The 18,679-nt window shown below is 42.8% G+C and overlaps 1 protein-coding gene across 2 annotated transcripts in view; it reads right to left on the bottom strand.

Moving 5' to 3' along the window:
- mthfd1b (methylenetetrahydrofolate dehydrogenase (NADP+ dependent) 1b) overlaps positions 1 to 18,679 on the bottom strand; it is an 81,325-nt gene that overhangs the window by 29,236 nt on the left and 33,410 nt on the right. For both annotated transcript variants that reach the window (XM_059960686.1, XM_059960681.1), the window contains exons 9-18: positions 17,061 to 17,188; positions 14,278 to 14,375; positions 12,004 to 12,177; positions 11,284 to 11,420; positions 10,063 to 10,109; positions 8,520 to 8,627; positions 7,797 to 7,871; positions 4,361 to 4,463; positions 2,711 to 2,787; positions 580 to 720 (exon numbers count right to left, since the gene is read on the bottom strand). In XM_059960686.1, the coding sequence (XP_059816669.1) occupies positions 580 to 720; positions 2,711 to 2,787; positions 4,361 to 4,463; positions 7,797 to 7,871; positions 8,520 to 8,627; positions 10,063 to 10,109; positions 11,284 to 11,420; positions 12,004 to 12,177; positions 14,278 to 14,375; positions 17,061 to 17,188 (1,088 nt within the window). The remainder of the gene's footprint in view (positions 1 to 579; positions 721 to 2,710; positions 2,788 to 4,360; positions 4,464 to 7,796; positions 7,872 to 8,519; positions 8,628 to 10,062; positions 10,110 to 11,283; positions 11,421 to 12,003; positions 12,178 to 14,277; positions 14,376 to 17,060; positions 17,189 to 18,679) is intronic.

Genomic DNA, 18,679 nt, shown 5'->3' with positions numbered 1-18,679 from the left:
GGTGGTAGGTGAGGTCAAGGAGAACCCTATCCCGAGTGGGTGGCGGGTTGATGCGGTGAGGGCAGATGTGCGGGAAATGGGAGAGATGCGTTTGAGAGCAGAGTTGATGGTGGACGAAGGAAAGCCCCTTTGCTTAAAAAAGGAAGACATCTCCTTCGTCCTGGAAAGAAAAGCCTCATCCTGAGAGCAGATGCGGCAGAGACGGAGGAATTCTGAGAAGGGGATAGCCTTTTTGGTTGGGGTGAGAGGAAGATGGAGCCTCTGAGGGCCCAGGAGCTGACGATGGGATCTGAGGGAGAGGGGATTGCAGAGTGGTGGTGGGGGAGGGGGAGACGGGAGTCACAATCGCAGCATGTGAAGACCCGGCCTGGAGTTCAAGGCTGGAGTCGCAGTTGGTGGAAATATTTTGACTAACTTTTTGTTCCATTTATTATGGACAGATCATTTGTTCCCAAGGCAGCATGTGAGAGTTGGTTGTGTAATAAACTGCACATGATTCAATGTCCCTGGTAGCATTTTATTGTATGTCCCATGCTGTGAGCCTTGAGCAGTTCTGGGTGCACTGAATTCTAGGCTTACCAAATCGTCCGTGGTGACCGGCTCTCCTTTCTTACTGGAAGCAACCACCATTCTTCCCAGCCGTTCCCCCATGTCCTTTAATCCATCTGTCAGTGCCAATACAGCCATGATCTCACTTGCCACGGTGATGTCAAACTGCGCCTAAAAGGTGAAACACACAAGCCAAACATTATCATCCCCCAATCTTTCAGACTTATCACAAGCTGCCGAATTCAAATCTACTGCCCCTTCCCCGTTACATATACATGGAGCAAGAATGATAATGGAGTAGTGTGATTACACATTTTTACTTTGTCAACAGTACACTCCAGGTGACAAACCAGGCCTGTTGAGACAAAAACTTACACATTTGAAACACTGTGAAAAAAGAGACATACCCATGTGTAGGAGGCCCAATCAATAGGTTGCATGCACACCTTCACATTCTTAGCAATCGATCTGATAAGATTCACAATCCCCCCCCTCACCATTCTTCAGTTCAGCCAAGTTCCCCAGGCACATTAACTCTTTCAACACTGCTATCAACCAACTCATGGGCAAAGGTAGCACAGGTTTGAGAAGCAGACAGCCTCCCTCATAAGAATACAGGAAACAAGGGGGTAGCGAGTAGGGGGTAGGCTATTCAGTCCCTCAAGCCTGCACTGCTCTTCAACATACTCTCTGCCAATATTCTACTGTAATACCATTTTTGTTTGTCAGCCCTGTACCTATAGATACCTCAAGTCTAAAGGTCTGTGATTTGAATACCCTTGGCAATTTGGTAAAACTGTGCTGTATTTCCTTTAAATCTTGAACTACAAGGCAAGACAGATGAGCAGAATTAGGCCATTCAGCCCATGAGTCTGCTCTGCCATCCTCCACCCCTTCTCTTGTCTTCTCCACGGTTGATATCTATCAAGAACCTATCAACTTCTACTTTAAACATACCAAAACACTTGGCAATGAATTCCATAGATTCATTACCCAATGGGTAAAGAAATTCTTCCTCATCTCTGTTCTAAAGGGATGTGCTCTCTGCTCCTAGACTCCCCAACTATAGGAAATGTCCTCTTTGCATCCACTCTACCTAGGCCTTTCAATATTTTCAATGAGATCCCCCCTCAATCTTCTAAACTCCAGTATAGCCTTGAGCCATCAAACACTCCTCATATATTAACCCTTTCATTCCCAGGATCATTCTCATGAATTTCCTCTGGACTCTCTCCAATGCCATAAGGGGCCCACAAATATTCACAATACTCCAAGTGCATTGTATACATAACAGGGTAAGTGCAGTGATCTAATGAACTGTTCATGGAATTCCAAGGGGGCATCCAAACAGAGCTTAGTGCTGCTAAAGTGCAACATCTCCTCTCTGCACTCCAGCCCCCTAACTAGCAACATATGATGATAGATAGATACTTTATTGATCCCAAAGGAAATTACAGTGTCACAGTAACATAACAAATTCACAGATAAACAGTATAAGTAGTAAGAAGAATAAATAAAAATAAAATTTTAAACAATCTAACAGGAAGGGGTCATCACTTCTCTGGCTATAGGTTGCCTCATTATAGAGCCTATAGGGCCAAGGGTAAGAATGACCTTATATTGTGCTCTTCAGAGCAGCACAATTGTCTTAGGTCTTCTACTGAAAGTGTTCAGCCAAGGCGGGGGTGCAGAGGGTGAGAAACATTATCCAGAATTGCCAGGATTTTCAATAGGGTCCTTTGTTCTACCACAGCCTGTGTCTGGTTTGACTCCTATACCCCATCAAGTCCAAACTTTTAACAAAATAGACTTAACCACCCTTTCCCTTCCAATTGCCACACTCCTTTCCTTTGGACCTCTACTGCTTATAGTTTTAGCATTATAGAAGCTTTCTGTTCACTTTGCATATCCAGCACAGATGACCACATCTACCCATGTTGAAATCCATTTGCCAGTTTTATCATCTATGACCGTTATCGGCGAGCTATTATACCAGCACTTTCTGTCTCTGCAATAATGCACACCTGGATTGGCACCTAGTTATCCTGTCATTAATACGGTGAGCAGTTAAGTCCCCAAGTCCCTGTAGGGAGGTTAAGCCCCCCTTTTGTCTGCTGATGTGGAGGGTGAGTTGGGGAGAGAGGGGATATTAAAGACTTACTGTTCTGGTGAATCCCTTCTCAGTGGGGGACTGGCCAATCGTAATCTTCCTCAGAAACCTGTCATTGGTGTCTATTACTTTAAAATAGAAAACATGCACTGTGTGAGACAGACCCGATGATTGCTCCAAAAACGTTTCACTCTCCACCTTCCCTATTGGGTAAATTGTCCAACTTACTATTGAAGAGAAAAAAATTGACTAAAGCTTGGACTGAGCCCAAAGTTCAAGCCAGCAAAGTCTACACGTGGGGATATATAATGGTTTGGTATGACAACTGTAGAGTACAAGACTGCAAGAAACTGCGGAGGATTGTTGACACAGCTCAGCACATCACAGAAACCAGCCTCTCCTCCATGGACTGTCTACACTTCTCACTGCCTCAGTAAGGCAGCCAGCATAATTAAAGACCTCATTCACTTCAGACATTCTCTCTTTTCCCCCTTCCCATCGGGTAGAAGTTACAAAATAATCCCCTAGAACCAGAAGTGGACTCTTGACCTCAGAATCTACCTCATTATGGGCGAATTATAGAAGATTCTTACGGGCAGGATTTCCAAGCATTTGAGGTAGTCACCGTAGCTGGGAGCAGCAGGTCATGCTTCACAAGCCTGACTGAAGTCTTTGAGGATGTGACAAAGCACATTGATGAAAGTAGAGCAGTTGATGTGGTATATATGTGGAATAAGACTTTTGATAAGGTTCTCCTTGATAGATACATCCAGAAAATGAGCCGTGGGATCCAGGGAAATTTGGCTGTGTGAATTCAGAACTGGCTTGTCCATAGATGGTTGTAGATGTAGTGTATTCTGCCTGGAGATCAGTGATCAGTGTTCTGCAGGGATCAGTTCTGAGACCCCTGCTCTTTATGATTTTTATACATTACTTGGATAAGGAAGTAGAAGGGTAGGTTTGAAATTTTGCAGATGACATAAATGTTGGTAGTATTGTGGATAGTGTAGAAGGCTGTCGTAGGTTACAATGGGACATTGATAGGATGCAGAAATGGGCTGAGAAATGGAAGATGGAGTTCAATCCTGAAAAGTGTGTGAAGTGATACACTTTGGAAGGTCCAAGTTGAAGCCAGAGCACAGGGTTAATGGCAGGATTCTTAACAGTGGGTGGACCCAAGACATCTTGGTCCATAGATTGCAGAGGAGATTTACCAGGGTGTTGTCTGGATTAGAGAGCAAGTCTAATAAGGACATGCTTATGTCTTTTGGAGTGAAGGAGGGTAAGAGGTAACTTAACAGAGGTGTGTAAGATGAAAAGACACTTCGATAGAGTGCCTTTTCTCTCCCAGAGCAAGAACAGCTAATATAAGAGAGCATAATTTTAAGGGGATTGAAAATAAGTATAGGGGAAATGTCAGAGGTAGGTTTTATTGTTGACCCAGAGTGCATGCAGTGGGTGTGTGGAATACACTGCCAGTGATGGAGGTAGAGACAGATACATTAGGAACATTTAACAAATCTACAGGTAGGCACATGATGAAAATAAAATGGATGGTTATGTGGGAGAGAAACATTAGACTGATTTTAGAAGGTATAACAACACTGGAAACAACACTGTGGGCTAAAGGACCTGTACTGTTCCACGTTTCATCATGCATTATGTTCTATACAGCACAGCAGAACAAAACTGGTTTGATACCTCGTTGCCAGGTGATAGAATCTTGTTCAATGTCCAGCCTCACAAAGCGATTTATCTCGTCGTCAGTCAGCGCAGTAGGATCAGTTTTGTTAATTCCAAGTTTCTGGGAATATAGAAAAAAGATGCAAATTAGAAATTCATAAGAAAGCAATAGAGCTGGAGATGATAAACACCACCAAGTGAAGTGCTAAACAAGTAGGTGCAGAGTCGAAAACAGACCCTTCACCCCATCTAGTCCATACCAAACCGTTATCCTGCTTAGTCCCATCAACCTATATCTGCATCATAGCTCCCCCCCCCCCAGATCCCCCCCATCCATGTACTTACACAAACTTCTCTTAAATGTTACAATTGAACTCATATCCAACACTACTGCTGGCAGCTCGTTCCACATTCTGACCACCCTGAGTGAAGAAGTTCCCCTTCAGCTTTACTTTAAATATTTCACCCTTCACCCTTAAACTTTGACCTCTAATTCTCATCTCACCCAAGGTTACTGGAAAAAGCCTGCTTGGCATTTACCTTATCCGTACCCTTCATCATTTTGTATATCTCTGTTACGTACCCCCCTCATTCACCTATGTTCCAGGGTATAAAGTCTTAACCTCTTCAATCATTCCCAATAATTCAGGTCCTCAAGTCCTGGGAACATCCTTGCAAATTCCTCTGTACTCTTTCAATCTTATTGATACCTTTCCTATAGGCAGGTGACCAGAACTGCACACAATATTCCAAATTAAGCCTCACCAACATGTTATACAACGTCAACATAACATCCCAACCTGTAGTTAATACCTTAATTTATGAAGGCCAATGTGCCAAAAGCCCTTTTTAATGACCCCATCTACCTGTAACACCATTTTAAGGAATTATAGATCTGTATTCCTGGATACCTTTGTTTTACCACACTCTAGAACTACACACTGTTGTGCACATTGTGTGTGCACACTGCTGTGCGTGTTGTGTGCTGTTCAGGGCATCAACAGATAGAAGATGGTGATACTGTTGAAAGTGTGCAAAAGAGATTCATTAGTATGCTGCCTGAATTAGAGGGTATGAGCTATAAGGAATGGTTGGACAAACATGTGTTGTTCTTCCTGGAGAACCAGAGGCTGAGAGAGACCTGATAGAGGTTTTAAGGTTGTGTGATGCACAGAGTAGGCAGATTCGTATATTATGCTGTAATATAAAGTGAAATGAGGCTGCACTAGTTCAGTTTTAGTTACTTTGTTTTAGGAAAGATGTTGTTAAACTGGAAAGAGTGCAGGAAAGCTGTACAAGAATGACTAGAGAGCCCGAGATATAGGGAGAGGTTGACCAGCCTAGGCTCTCATTGCTCAGAATTTTATGGAAATGCTTGTCACGGTCCTTTCGTCAGGATAGAGGAGTCTAAAACTAGAGGGCACAGGTTTAAGGTGAAAGGGGACCCAATGGGCTCTTCATGTGGAGGGTGGAGGGTGGTGGGTGTATAGAACAATTCAGTACAGGCCCTTTGGCCCATGATGTTGTGCCAACCTTTTAACTACTCCAAGTTCATTCTAACCCTTCCCACCCACAAATGTTCATTTTTATATCATTCATGTGCCTATTTAAGTGTTTCTTAAATGTCTCTAATGTACCTGCCTCTCCCACCCAGGGCAGTAAGTTCCACACATTCACCACTCTCTGTAAAAAAAAAGCTCCGATGGTTTTAAAAAAAAATTTCTGAGAGGTCTAAACACTCTGGAGGACATGTTTTTAAGGTTAGAGAGGACAGTTTTAAAAGGCACATGGGGGGGGGGGGTTGTTTCTTTTCTTTGAAACACAGAGGTAGGTTAGGTATTTGGAATGCATTATTAGGACAATAGTGGGAGCAGGCAGTCTGGTGGAGTTTAAGATGCTTTGAGACTCACTCTTGAATATGAAGGGAATGGAGGAATGTGGTTGATAATATATAGGAAAACTGCCAAGTGCTGACTTTTCTATATTTATGTACTTAAGCTGCAGAGAAAATATGTTGTCAGGATTGGACTTGGGTAGCAATGGTCAGGCTGGAACTGCTTTCCTTGGAGAATAGGAGGCCAAGGCATGACCTTGTGGATGTGTGTGTAATTGTGAGGGGTGCACGTTTACAGTCCTGAGGGGCAGATTTTCCACACAGAGGCTAGTAGGTGTATGGAATGACTTGCTACAGGAAGTGGGTGGGCAGAGTGGGATGGTAAAAAGACTTTTGGACAGGTACGCAGATACTAACTCAGGCAGAAGTCTTGGTCAGCATGTACCAGATGGGCCGAGTGGTTGTTTCTGCACTGTATGAGTCTATGATTGCTTTTGATTTGCAGGGGCAATGACTCAACAGCCATCCTCATTTTGCTGCCTTAGATAGCTGAGTAGCTAGTGAGCTATTCAACCTCAAGACAGAGGAATGTATTCATTTCTACACCCCAAAAAGGGGAATGGAGCCCAGAGAAGCTCTGCATGGAGTGGGAGTCAAAGCAGTTTAAAAGTATGGTAATTTTCCCTCAAGCCGAGACGACAATTTGTCCAAATCTCCTGACCCAAAGTTAATCCAGTCTCCCACCAATGATGCAAAGTTCAATTCTTCAACAAATTAATGGCTGCATCACAAAGAGGAACAGCAGTAAGAAGCAATGAAATGCTTGAGATTTGGGAGATCAAGGCATGATTAGAATTAATAAGGCAGCAAAAGAAACTATTTATATTGGCTGGAGAGCTCAGGACTGGGTCTAAAGAGGCAGCAGACCTGGATACACAGATTTACATATCAACTACAGTGGGGGAAACAGGCCATTCAGTTATCATGTCTGCACCAACTCCATGTAAGAGCAGCTGGGCTGAGCTCCACCCTCCACTGTCCCTCCATATCCTTGCAAATTCTTTCTGCAGATACTTATTCAGCTTTCTTTTGAATATAAACAATTGGATCAGTGTCTAGAACAGAACAATACTACACAGAACAGGCTCTTTGGGCCACAATGTTGTGCTGAGCTTTTAACCTACTCCAAGGTCAAACTAACCCTTCCCTCTCACATTTTTTTTCATTCATGTGCCTATCTAAGATTTTATTTTAATTGCTTCTGGTGCATCTGCCTCTGCCATCACCCGTGGCAGAGTGTTCCATGCATGCACTGCTCTCTGTTTAATATCCATCCTTGGACAACCCCCCACCCCCATACTTTCTCCAATCACCTTAAAATTATGCCCCCTTCTATTAGCAATTTCCATCCTAGGAAAAAGATGCTGGTTACCCACTTAATCTGTCTCTTATCATGCGTTGTTATCTTTATCGTCACCTCTCATCTTCTTTTGCTCAAAGAGAAAATCCCCAGTAGAAAAGCCCTACTATTCCCTTGGTAGGCCTTAACTATGTACAGTAGTGAAAAAGCTGTTCTACTGATTGAAACAGGTTCCTCCTGTTACTGTGTTAGAGCCGTACCTGCAATCTCTTCAGCTGTATGTCACTGAATGCCTTTACACCTTTATTCAAAGGGACCAAACGGTTATATAAAGCCTGCAATGGAAGAGGGAGAGGAGAGATTAGACCATAAGACAAAGGAGCAGTCTGCTCAGCCATTTTATTTGCTCTGAACTATTATTTGTCTCGACCACATTCTCCAGACTTCTCTCCGTAACCTCTAATGCCCTTATTAATCAAGAACCTATTGAATTCCACATTAAATATCCCTAATGATTTGGTGTCCACAGCTAGCTGTGGCAATGAATTCCACAGATTCATCACACTCTAGCTAAAGAAATTCCTTCTCATCTCTATTCTAAAGAGATGAGCTTATATTCTGAGGCTGTGCACTCTGGTCTGAGACTCTCCCACTATTGGAAACATCCTCTCCACATCCACATTTAGGCCGTTCAGTGTTCAATGAGATTCTCTCCCCCCTGCACCCCCATTCTTCTAAACTCCAGTCAGTACAGGCGCACAGCCATCAAAAGCTCCTCAGACGTTAACCCTTTTCATTCCTGCAATCTTTCTTGTAAACCTCCTCTAGACCTTCTCTAATTCGAGCACGTCCTTTCTTAGATATGGGGCCCAAACCGCTCATAATACTCCAAGTGTGGTCTATCAAATGCCGTATAAACCCTCAGCATTACACCCTTGATTGACTGACAAATTCCAATTCCAGAGATTGAAAGGAGACCATACCTTGTCGGACTGAGTAGCCTCGTGGAACATGCGGGCGTCGATGGCAGCAGCAACCAGGTTGTTAGCGGCAGTGATGGCATGGATGTCACCAGTCAGATGAAGATTGAACTGCAGGTAAACAGCAAAAGGAGACAGTGTCACCACTCAAAATCACACAGATGGAATGGTCCCAAAGAAAGGTCTTGGCCCGAAATGTCGACTGTTTATTCCCCTCCATAGATGCTCCCTTCCCTGTCGAGTTCCTCCAGCATTTTATGTATGTTAGGAGGAATAGTTTGCACCCCTCCTACCCCTTCAACCCATAAAACCATAGAAATAGGAGTAGAATTAAACTATTCAGTCCACCTAGTCTGCTCTGCCATTCCATCATAGCTGATTTATTATCCCTTTCAAACTCATTTTCCTGCCTTCTCCACTTAACCTTTGATGCTCTGACTAATTAAGAACTTAACAACCTCAGTTTTAAATACACCCAATGATTTGCTGTCCACAGCAATGAATTATACAGATTCACCACCCTCTGGCTTAAAGGAATTCCTCCTTATCAAATGGACTTCTACTGATCTGAGCTCTGGAGTTGCTGGGATGCAGTGAGGAACACAGGGCTCCTTGTTCAGTGTTCCCAGCTTGCTGCAAAGCTGAAAAAGTTGGAGAGGAAGGGTACAATTTTGGGAAGTGTGGGGAATGTAAGGGAAGAGTCCTTTTGAAATGGTCAGCAATACTTTGGGGAGATTTTGACAGCAAGGATGGAGTTTACAGAGAGAACTATTTTAATTAGTTCAGCTCAACCCCTTGACTTGAAGGGCCTGTTCTTGCATTGTACTGTTCTACATTACCTCAGTCAGCAGCCTAAACCTCTGTTCAATGGAGCAACACTGTTGCAGGATGCACTGTGGTTCGTTGCTTATGCTGACTGGAGGCACAAACAAGGGTAGATGCTGGAAACTGTATAGGCTTCCTAATTGCACATAGGCTGCCCTGACAGTCCCTCTCACATCCACAAATTTACTTCCTAGGAAGACAAATGTAACACTTTCGTGGAACATCACTGCCTCAGAGTTGCATAGTATCCTTGGAAATACGCCTAAGCACCCTAACAGCATTGATTCAGATGCATTTATTTGTCACACGTACATTGAAACATATAGTGAAAATGGGTTGTTAACAAAGGCACAACCCAAGGAAGTGCTGGGGATAACTCGCAAGTTCCAGCATTCCAGCACCAACACAGTATACTCACCATGCTTAGCAGAATTACACAGAACACAACACAACATGACACACCAAGCAATAAAACAACAACAGCATAACAAACCATTCCTCCCTTCCTTATGACAGACAGACAGCCACCAACACAAATAGTCCTCCAACCCAAGCCAGGTCTCTGGGCTTCCAGCGGACTTATCCACTGGGGTACTAGAGTGCCCACTGCAGTACAGTCTACACCAACACCAATCTTGCAGGTTAAGACAGCTTCCGATGACCATCTTCTTTAGGGCACTAAATAAATTAATCAAATCTCTATAGTATCATGACACAGTACCTCTTCCATTGGGATAACCTGGGAATATCCCCCGCCAGCAGCACCACCTGTAACACAAGACCAGAAAGTAGGAAATCATATGTAGCCAAAGATTCATCCATTGCCTGCCTGCACACCACATGACAGGAAAATGGGAGAAAGAGATTTGCACACTTGCCAAGGATATTTCATTGCCATTTTTCTCCTTCTAATTCCTTCCATTTCTCTCCTGCACTCTCTATATTTCTGAAGAGACTATTCCAATTGCCTACGCCTCTCATATTTCTAATTAAACCTGCAATGACATTTGTCATCCAAAATTCCTTAATCTTTGGCTTTCAGCCTTACCAGAACATCTACTCAGTGGCTACTTTACAACAGTGCATTAATCCCTATACAGGATGTACCTAATAAAGTGGCCATTGAGTTTGTTTGTGGTCTTTTACAGCATTAGCCCATCCACTTAAAAGTTCGACATGTTGTGCATTCATTCAGTGACGCTCTTCTGCATACCACTGTTGTAACATGCGGTTATTTAAGTCTCTGTCACCTTCCTGTAAGCATGAGTCAGTCTGGCCATTCTCTTCAGACCTCTCATTAACAAGGTGTTTTTGCCCACTGAATGATTTTTGTTTTCACACCATTCTCTGTAAACTCTAGAGACAGTTGTGGGTGAAAATCCAGGAGATCAGGGGCTGAGCTACTCAAACCACACCATCTGGCACCAGCAATCATTCCACAGTCAAAGTCACTTAGATCACATTTCTTCCCACTTTTGATGTTTGGTCTGAACAACTGAAAATTTTAACTGTGTCTGCCTGCTTTTATGCATTGAGTAGCTTCCACATGATTGGCTGATTAGATACTTGCATTGGCGAGGTGTACAGGCATACCTAATAAAGGGACTATTGGGTATAGGGGTGAGCTACTACTCACACTAGTTGCACAGAATGGCTGACCACATACCATCAACAAATATGCACATTTCTTTGACTTTTAGCACAGAAACACATCACAAACTTTCCAAACAATAAGTTAAAAAAAAAACCCTACAGACAAATGGAAGTGGATGTTTAACTGCCTTTTGTATGACCGATTCAAGATAGGTCCAGGGATATAGAAGCTGTTTCTGGTTAGACAACACAGATGTGATTAAGGAGATCAAAATATGAACTGGCTCACTCACATGTAAAAGCAATTCAACCCAGAGTGGTGCTTGAATAAGATTACGGTTTAGGTTACCTTTAATTCCAAAAGTGGGGCCCTGGGATGGTTGTCGGACACAGGCGAATACATTAATGTCCAAGTGAGCGCCGATGGCCTGTGCCAGGCCAATTGTCGTTGTGCTCTTGCCTTCACCCAGGGGAGTCGGGGTGATGCTGTAATAGAAATCAGCAGTGTTACTTCAGTAGTGTATCAACTTGACAACCCTCTGAAAAAGGCTTGGTTCAGAAGTTTTATTTTAGGAAAGAAGTGGAAGCTTTAGAGAAGGTGCAGAACAGATTTACAAGGACTCTGCCTCGATAAGTAGTATGTCTTATGAGGATATGTTGAGCGAGCTAGGGATGAAGTTGGGACGAGAGGTGACTTGATAAGGCATACAAGACAAGAGGCATTGACAGAGTAGACAGTCAACATCTTTTTCTCAAGGAGGAACTAGCTAATACAAAGAGACACAATTTTAAGGTGATGGGAGGAAAGTACAGAGGGGATGTCAGAGATAGAATTTTTACACAGAGAGTGGTGGGTGCATGGAATGTGCTGCCAGGGGAGGTGGTAGAGACAGATACATTAGGGACATTTAACAGACTTAGATAGGCACATGGATGAAAGAGAATTGGAGGGCTATGTGGGAGGGAATTGTTAAGATTGATCTTCAAGTAGGTTAGAAGTTGGCACAATCTCATGGACTGAAAGATCTTAATGTTCAATGTTCTTTGTTCTAAGTCTTTAAGGACTTACCCTGTGACAACAACATATTTCCCATCTGGTTGATCCTTTAGGCGTTTCAGAGTGGTCAGAAGTACCTTTGCCTTTGACTTGCCGTACAGTTCCACTTCATCAGATAACAAGCCAACTTCCTTTACCACACGGCTGATGTGCTTTGGTGTACAAGAACGTGAGATGACAATGTCACTGGTGGGAAAGAGCAATTTTAAAATGAGCAGAATTCAAACAGATCCAAATCAATAACTACATACTCATATTACCTCTCCAAGAGGAGACACAAAGTCCAGATGCCAGAATCATGAGCAAATCAACAAACTGCTGGAGGAACTCAGCAGGTCAGGCAGCATCCGTGGAGGCAAGGAGTTGAGACCTGGAAAAAAATCTTACAGCTGACATCCATATCATAGGCTCTCATCTCATCTGAAAAAACCCTTTACCTCCACAGATGCTGACAGATCTGATTAAATAAAATTTACATTGTTTTGATATGTACATTGGAACATACAGTGAAACGCATCGCCTACCAACTGTCCAGTGATGTGTTGGGGGCAGTCTGCAAGTGTTACTGTACTTCTGACACTAATGTAGCCAGAATGTTATTCCTTATAGACAGCAGTGAGATTGAATCTCAGTCACTGGCACTGTAAAGCATTACACCAGCTGCTATGTCATCTAAGATCTGCTGAATTTCTCCAGCAGTTTGTTTGTGGCACTTCTCCGGAAGGTTTGGATACATGTGACCAGAGATTCTGTGCATAAAAGCGGTCAAGGAGACTGATATCAAAGATCTGATATGTAGACCTGCCTTGAGCAAGTCTGAGTGTGCTGTGGCACTCTCCAAAAATGCAAACATATAATCCAGTGCAGCATTATCGGAGAGTTACCTTTGCCTCAAGAAGGCAAATTCCATCATGAAGGAGCCACCACCCAGGACATACTCATTATTATCAAAGAGGAGGTACAGGAGCCTGAAGATATGCGCTCAAAGTCCTAGGAACAGTTTCTTCCCCTCCATCAGAAGATTTCTGAATGGTCCATGAAAACTAACTCACTATTTTGCTCCCTTGCATTAGTTTAATTTGTTTTTATTTATTTGTTATGTAACTAATAGTGTATTTAATGTATTGCACTCTACTGCTGCCACAAAACAACAAATTTTATGACATATACTCAGAGGCCACTTTATTAGATACCCATGCTCATTAATGCAAATATCTAATCAGTCAAACACGTGGCAGCAATTCAGTGCGTAACAGCATGCAGACATGGTCAAGAGGTTCAGTTGTTGTTGACTAAACATCAGAATGGGGAAGGTGATATAAATGACTTTGACCATGAAATGACTGTTGGTGCCAGATGGGATGGTTTGAGCATCTTATAAACTGATCTCCCGAGATTTTCATGCACAACAGTCACTAGAATTTACAGAGAATGGCATGAAAAAAAATCTACCGAGCGGCAGTTCTGTGGGCAAAAACACCTTGTCAGAGGAGAATGGTCATACTGGTTCAAGCTGACAAGAAGGCAACAGTAACTCAAATAAGCATGCATTACAACAGTGGTTTGCAGATGAGCATCTCTGAGTACGCACTGCAAACCTTGAAAAGGATGGCTACAGCAGAAGACCTCAAAAGTACATTCAGTGGCCTCTTCAATAGCACACGAGGTACCTAATAAAGTGGCCACTGAGTGTATGTTGCTGATAAGAAGACTTATTCTGATCTGAGACATTAAACTGGAGCTCTCAGACGGATGCGAAAGATCCCATTGGACCAGTCAGAAGCAGGGAAAGAGATCTCCCCAAAGTTCTGCCCAGTATTTGGTGTTGAACCACTAGTAATAGTCTGGCAGTTACCATGTGTTTGTGGGGTCTTGCTGTGTGAAAATCGTCAGGCTCATTTTCCAAGTTAGAAAAGTGACTGCACTTTGAAAAGTATCCACATTGTCTGGCTGTGCTGGATGGTGTACAAATGTGACAAATAAAGCTAATATTCAGATCTTTTTAATTTTTACTTTTTTCCCTCTTCCTCTCCAGTCCTGATGAACAGTCTCAGCCTGAAACATCAACTGTGTATTCTCCTCCACAGATGCTGCCTGATTGGCTGTGTTCCTCCAATATTTTGTGTGAGTAGCTTTTCACTGCTTCTTGGAACATGTAAAATAATAAAGTAATTTCAATGCCTCTGAGCAGGAGATCAGCAGTGCAGCAGGACAAGTGAAATGATGGACTAGATGCTTAGTGTCCACTTCTCTAATGTGAGTGTCGCTCAGGCTGCGGACATGTACCTGGGCACAGGCTCCACACGACGAAGCTTTGTGTACTGAATGGCCCACTTGCCAGGCTTGCATTTCTCCAAGAAACGTTTGGCACTCTCGACAGTGTTCTGTTGGAGAGAATGAAAGACTGAGAGTAATGCTTCTGTACAACACAGTGGTTTTGCACTGTGCTCTCAGCTCCTCTGGTCCCTACCCTAACAACAGTGCTGCAGAACAGAGAAACCTCATGATATAGGTGCATAGTTCTTTGAAAGTGGTGACACAGGTACATAGGGTGGTGAAGAAGACATTTGACATGCTTGCTGTCATCGATTGGGATACTGAGTACAGGAATTGGGATGTCATGTTACAGTTGCACAAGGTGACATTTCACAGAACGTTATAGCACAATATAGAATGTTCGGCTCACAATGTTTTAACTAAGATCAATCTAACTCTTTCTTCCTACATAGCTCTCCAGTTTTCACTGAATCATCTGCCTATCTAAGAGTTTTTAAAATGCCCCTGGCATTGCATTCCATGCACTCACCACTGTGTAAAAGATATTACCTCTGCTATCCCCCTATATTTTCCTCCAATCAGCTTAAGATCATGCTGTCTTGTAATAACCATCTGCTCTGGGAAAATGTCTCTGGCTATCCACTCAATCTATGCCTCGTCATCTTGTACACCTCAATCAAATCACCTCACATCCTCCTTTACTCCAAAGAGAAAAGTCATAGCTCTCTCAATCTTCCTTCATAAGTCAGGCACTTTAATCCAGGCAGCATCCTGGTAAATCTCCTCTGCACACCCTCTAAACCTTCCACATTCTTCATATGAGATGACTAGAACTGAAGACAATATTCCAAGTGTGTTCTAACCTCATGGCCCATGAACTCAATCCCCCCACCAATGAAGGCCAACATACCATAAGCCTTCTTACCACACTATGAACTTGTGTGGCAACTGTGACGGATCCTTTTGTATGATGTGTTTACCAGTAATGTCAATGATATAATCCAGGTGTACATTTTTACTCAAATGTTCTGTGACTCTGGAGTCCATTCATTCCTCAAACCAAAATGAGCAGGCCAAGTCAGCCCACCAGCCACAGACATACTTCCATCCACCTATATCTCTAATAAAAGCTTTTGAGTGATTTGGCTTTAGATGATTTCCTATGAATTTTACCTGGGCAGAGCACAGTTGCAGCTAGTTTTGAACTCCAGCAACAAGATGACAAAAAATCTAGTAGAAGTGCAGAGAAAGAGAACAACTTCTTTTCTTAAAAAGTGCTACAATCTGTGATCTAGAATGAGCTGCCTAAAAAGGACAGAGGAAGGAGACTCAATCTTAACTTTCAGGTGTAGAGGGTGGCACAACAACACCAGCTGCAAGATCAGGATTCAATTCCCACTGCTGTCTGTAAGCAGTTTCCACGTTCTCCCCATGACCGCATGGGTTTCCTTTGGATGCTCTGGTATTGTCCCACAAAACGAAGATGTGTGGGTTAAGGTTACTGAGTTGTCAGCATGCTATATTGGTACTGGAAACATGGTGCTGTCCCGCACGATCCTTGCTGATTTGACGCAAGTGAAACATTTTACTCCATGTTTCGATGTACATATAATCACAAGACGATGAGACACAGGCGCAGGATTAGGCCATTTGGCCCATCAAGTCTGCTCCACCATTTCATCATGACTGACCCATTTTTCTCTTAATCCCATTCTCTTGCCTTCTCCCTATAACCTTACACTCTGATCAATCAAGAACCTATCAGCCTCTGCCTTAAATGTACCCAGTGACCTGGCCTCTACACTCGGCTGTGGCAACCTGTCACCACCTTTGGCTGAAGAAATTCTGCCTCATATCTGTTCTAAATTGACATCCCTCTACTTCGAGGCTGTGCCCTCTGGTCCGAGAGTTCCCCCACCACAGATAACATCCTCTTCACATCCACTCTATCTAGGCCTTTCAACATTCGATAGGTTTCAATAAGATTCCCCCACCTTCTGTTCCAGCAAGTACAGGCACAGAGCCTTGAATCATGCTCATTTGATAACCCTTTCATTCTCGTTAACCTCCTCTGAACTCTCTCCAATGTTAGCACATCCTTTCTTAAATAAGGGGCCCCACAACTGCTTACAATATTCAAGTGAGGCCCTTATCAGTGCCTCAGCATTACATCCTTGCTTTTATATTCTATTTCTCTTGAAAATAAATGCTAACATTGCATTTGCTTTTCTTACCAATACAACCTTCACATTAACCTTTAGGGAATCCTGCAATAGGATCTAGAAAATTGTTTATGCTTTAATTCCTTCTACCAAAGTGCTGTGCAGAACACCACTAGTCACCAGCAGCCAGTTCAATAAGGATCCCTTTATTCCCACTCTTGGCTCCCTACCAATCAGCCAATGCTCTATCCAGCTAGTACCCTTCCTGTAATAACCTGAGCATTTACGTTGTTTAGCAACTTTGTCAAAGGCCTTCTGAAAATCTAAATGATTTAGATCATTTTTTAGAGATCTGTTTTTACTTTGACACAAAGGAGTCTTTTTCTGTTGATTACTGTCAAAAAAGCCAAATTAAATCCTGTGTGATTCAATGTTAAAAAACAATAAAACATGAAAAGCTCCGGGGGGGTGGGGGTGGGGGGACTTTTTATAGGCACTGTATATGTGAAGGAAGGATTAGATTGATCTTGTAGTAGATTAATATGTCAGTTTCGCATTGTGGGGCAAAAGGCCTGTACTGTACTGTAATGCTCTAGGTTCTAAAACTAGAATGACAGTAGAACCACTCACCGCCATAAGCATACAGACAGTCATTGGCCCCACACCACCAGGCACTGGGGTAATGAATGAAGCTACCTTCTTGGCTTCACTGTAGTCCACATCACCAACCACTCGCTTTCCACTTGGCTTTGTGCTGTCTGAGAAACAACAGTATAGAAAATGACATACGTGTTAGAGGGACAATATTTCAAGGCATTTATACACTGAACATCAAGAACTCAGGATGCGTTAGATCAGGAAATTAAAGCTCAGTACTGGCCCTTTGGCCCATAATGTTATGTCAACCTTTTAATCTATTCTGAGATCATCTAATTCTTTCCTCCTATGTAACCTTCCATTTTTTGTATCATCTATATGCCTATCTAAAGGTTTATTAAATGCCCCTAATGTATTTGCCTCCAACACTAACCCTGGCAATGCATTCCACACACCCACCATTCTCTGTGCAAAAAACCTACTTCTGACACCCCCCTCATACTTTCCTCCAATCACCATAAACTTATGCCCGTGTATTAGCCATTTTCACCCTCAGAAAAAGTTTCTGACTGTCCTCCCAATCCATGTCTCCTATCATCCTCTACACCTCTATTAAATAAACTGTCACCCAAAGAGAAAAACCCTCGCTCAATCAACCTATCCTCATAAGATCTCTTGTCCCAACAGCATCCTGGTAAATTCTCTCTCGACCTTCTCTAAAGCTTCCACATTCTTCCTGCAATGAGACGACCAGAACTGAACACAGTTATAGGCCGGAATCTAATCAAAGTGTTTGGGGAGAAGTGGGAAGCAGATTAAATCATACAGGGAATGATTTACTGGCTGGAATTTTACCAAGGTGTTCAGTAATTTTCTGATGTAGACTAACAATGGAATCCCATCAGGTTTCCATAAGGCATCAAGTCCATAGGCATCTCCTGCAATCCAATCCTAAATTCAACTGTTTATTCCTCTCCATAGATGCTGCCTAGCCCACTGAGCTCCTTCAGCATTTGATGTGTTGCTCAAATTCAACTACAAGTTGGCCATCTTTTGGGCATGAAGTTCAATTAAAACCCTCAGTAAAAGTTACAGTCCTTAAGCAAAAACTTTCCAGACATTTAAAGTTGAAGCTGAGTTTCTTGTCGTATGCACAAGTGCAAAGACAAACTTACTTGCAGCAGCATCACAGTCGCATCAGCTAAGCAGCATTTACAAGAAAAACATAAATTAAACACAAGTTATGTACAGTTTTTACAAAGAAACATAATCAGAAAAAAATTTGAATGCTAAGTAATCAAAGTGATCTGCTAAACTGTAGTGATTAGGTTGCTTCAAGAACCAAATACTGGAAGGGAAGGAGTTGTTCTTGAATCTGGAGGTGTGGGACTTCATGCTTCTATACCCATCTGATAGGAGCTGCGAAAAGATGGCATGACTCAGATGGTGGGGTTCTTTGAAATATGTACATTAGATATTTAACCCAAACTCTTGAAGCACCCTGCACCTTCCCACATACCTCCTATACAGCCAGCTTCACTTATTCATGTAAAACATCTGCTCTGGGCCCTATATCATTGCTGGCTAGAAGATGATGCCTGCTGGTTCATCTGATCTTCACATATTCACCCCACAATTTCTCAGGCACCCAT

The sequence above is a fragment of the Hypanus sabinus genome, chromosome 2, assembly GCF_030144855.1.
Source record: "Hypanus sabinus isolate sHypSab1 chromosome 2, sHypSab1.hap1, whole genome shotgun sequence".
Classification (NCBI taxonomy): Eukaryota; Metazoa; Chordata; class Chondrichthyes; order Myliobatiformes; family Dasyatidae; genus Hypanus; species Hypanus sabinus.
The sequence above is the reverse complement of the archived record's forward strand: the minus strand, read 5'-3'. Positions and strand labels throughout refer to the sequence as shown.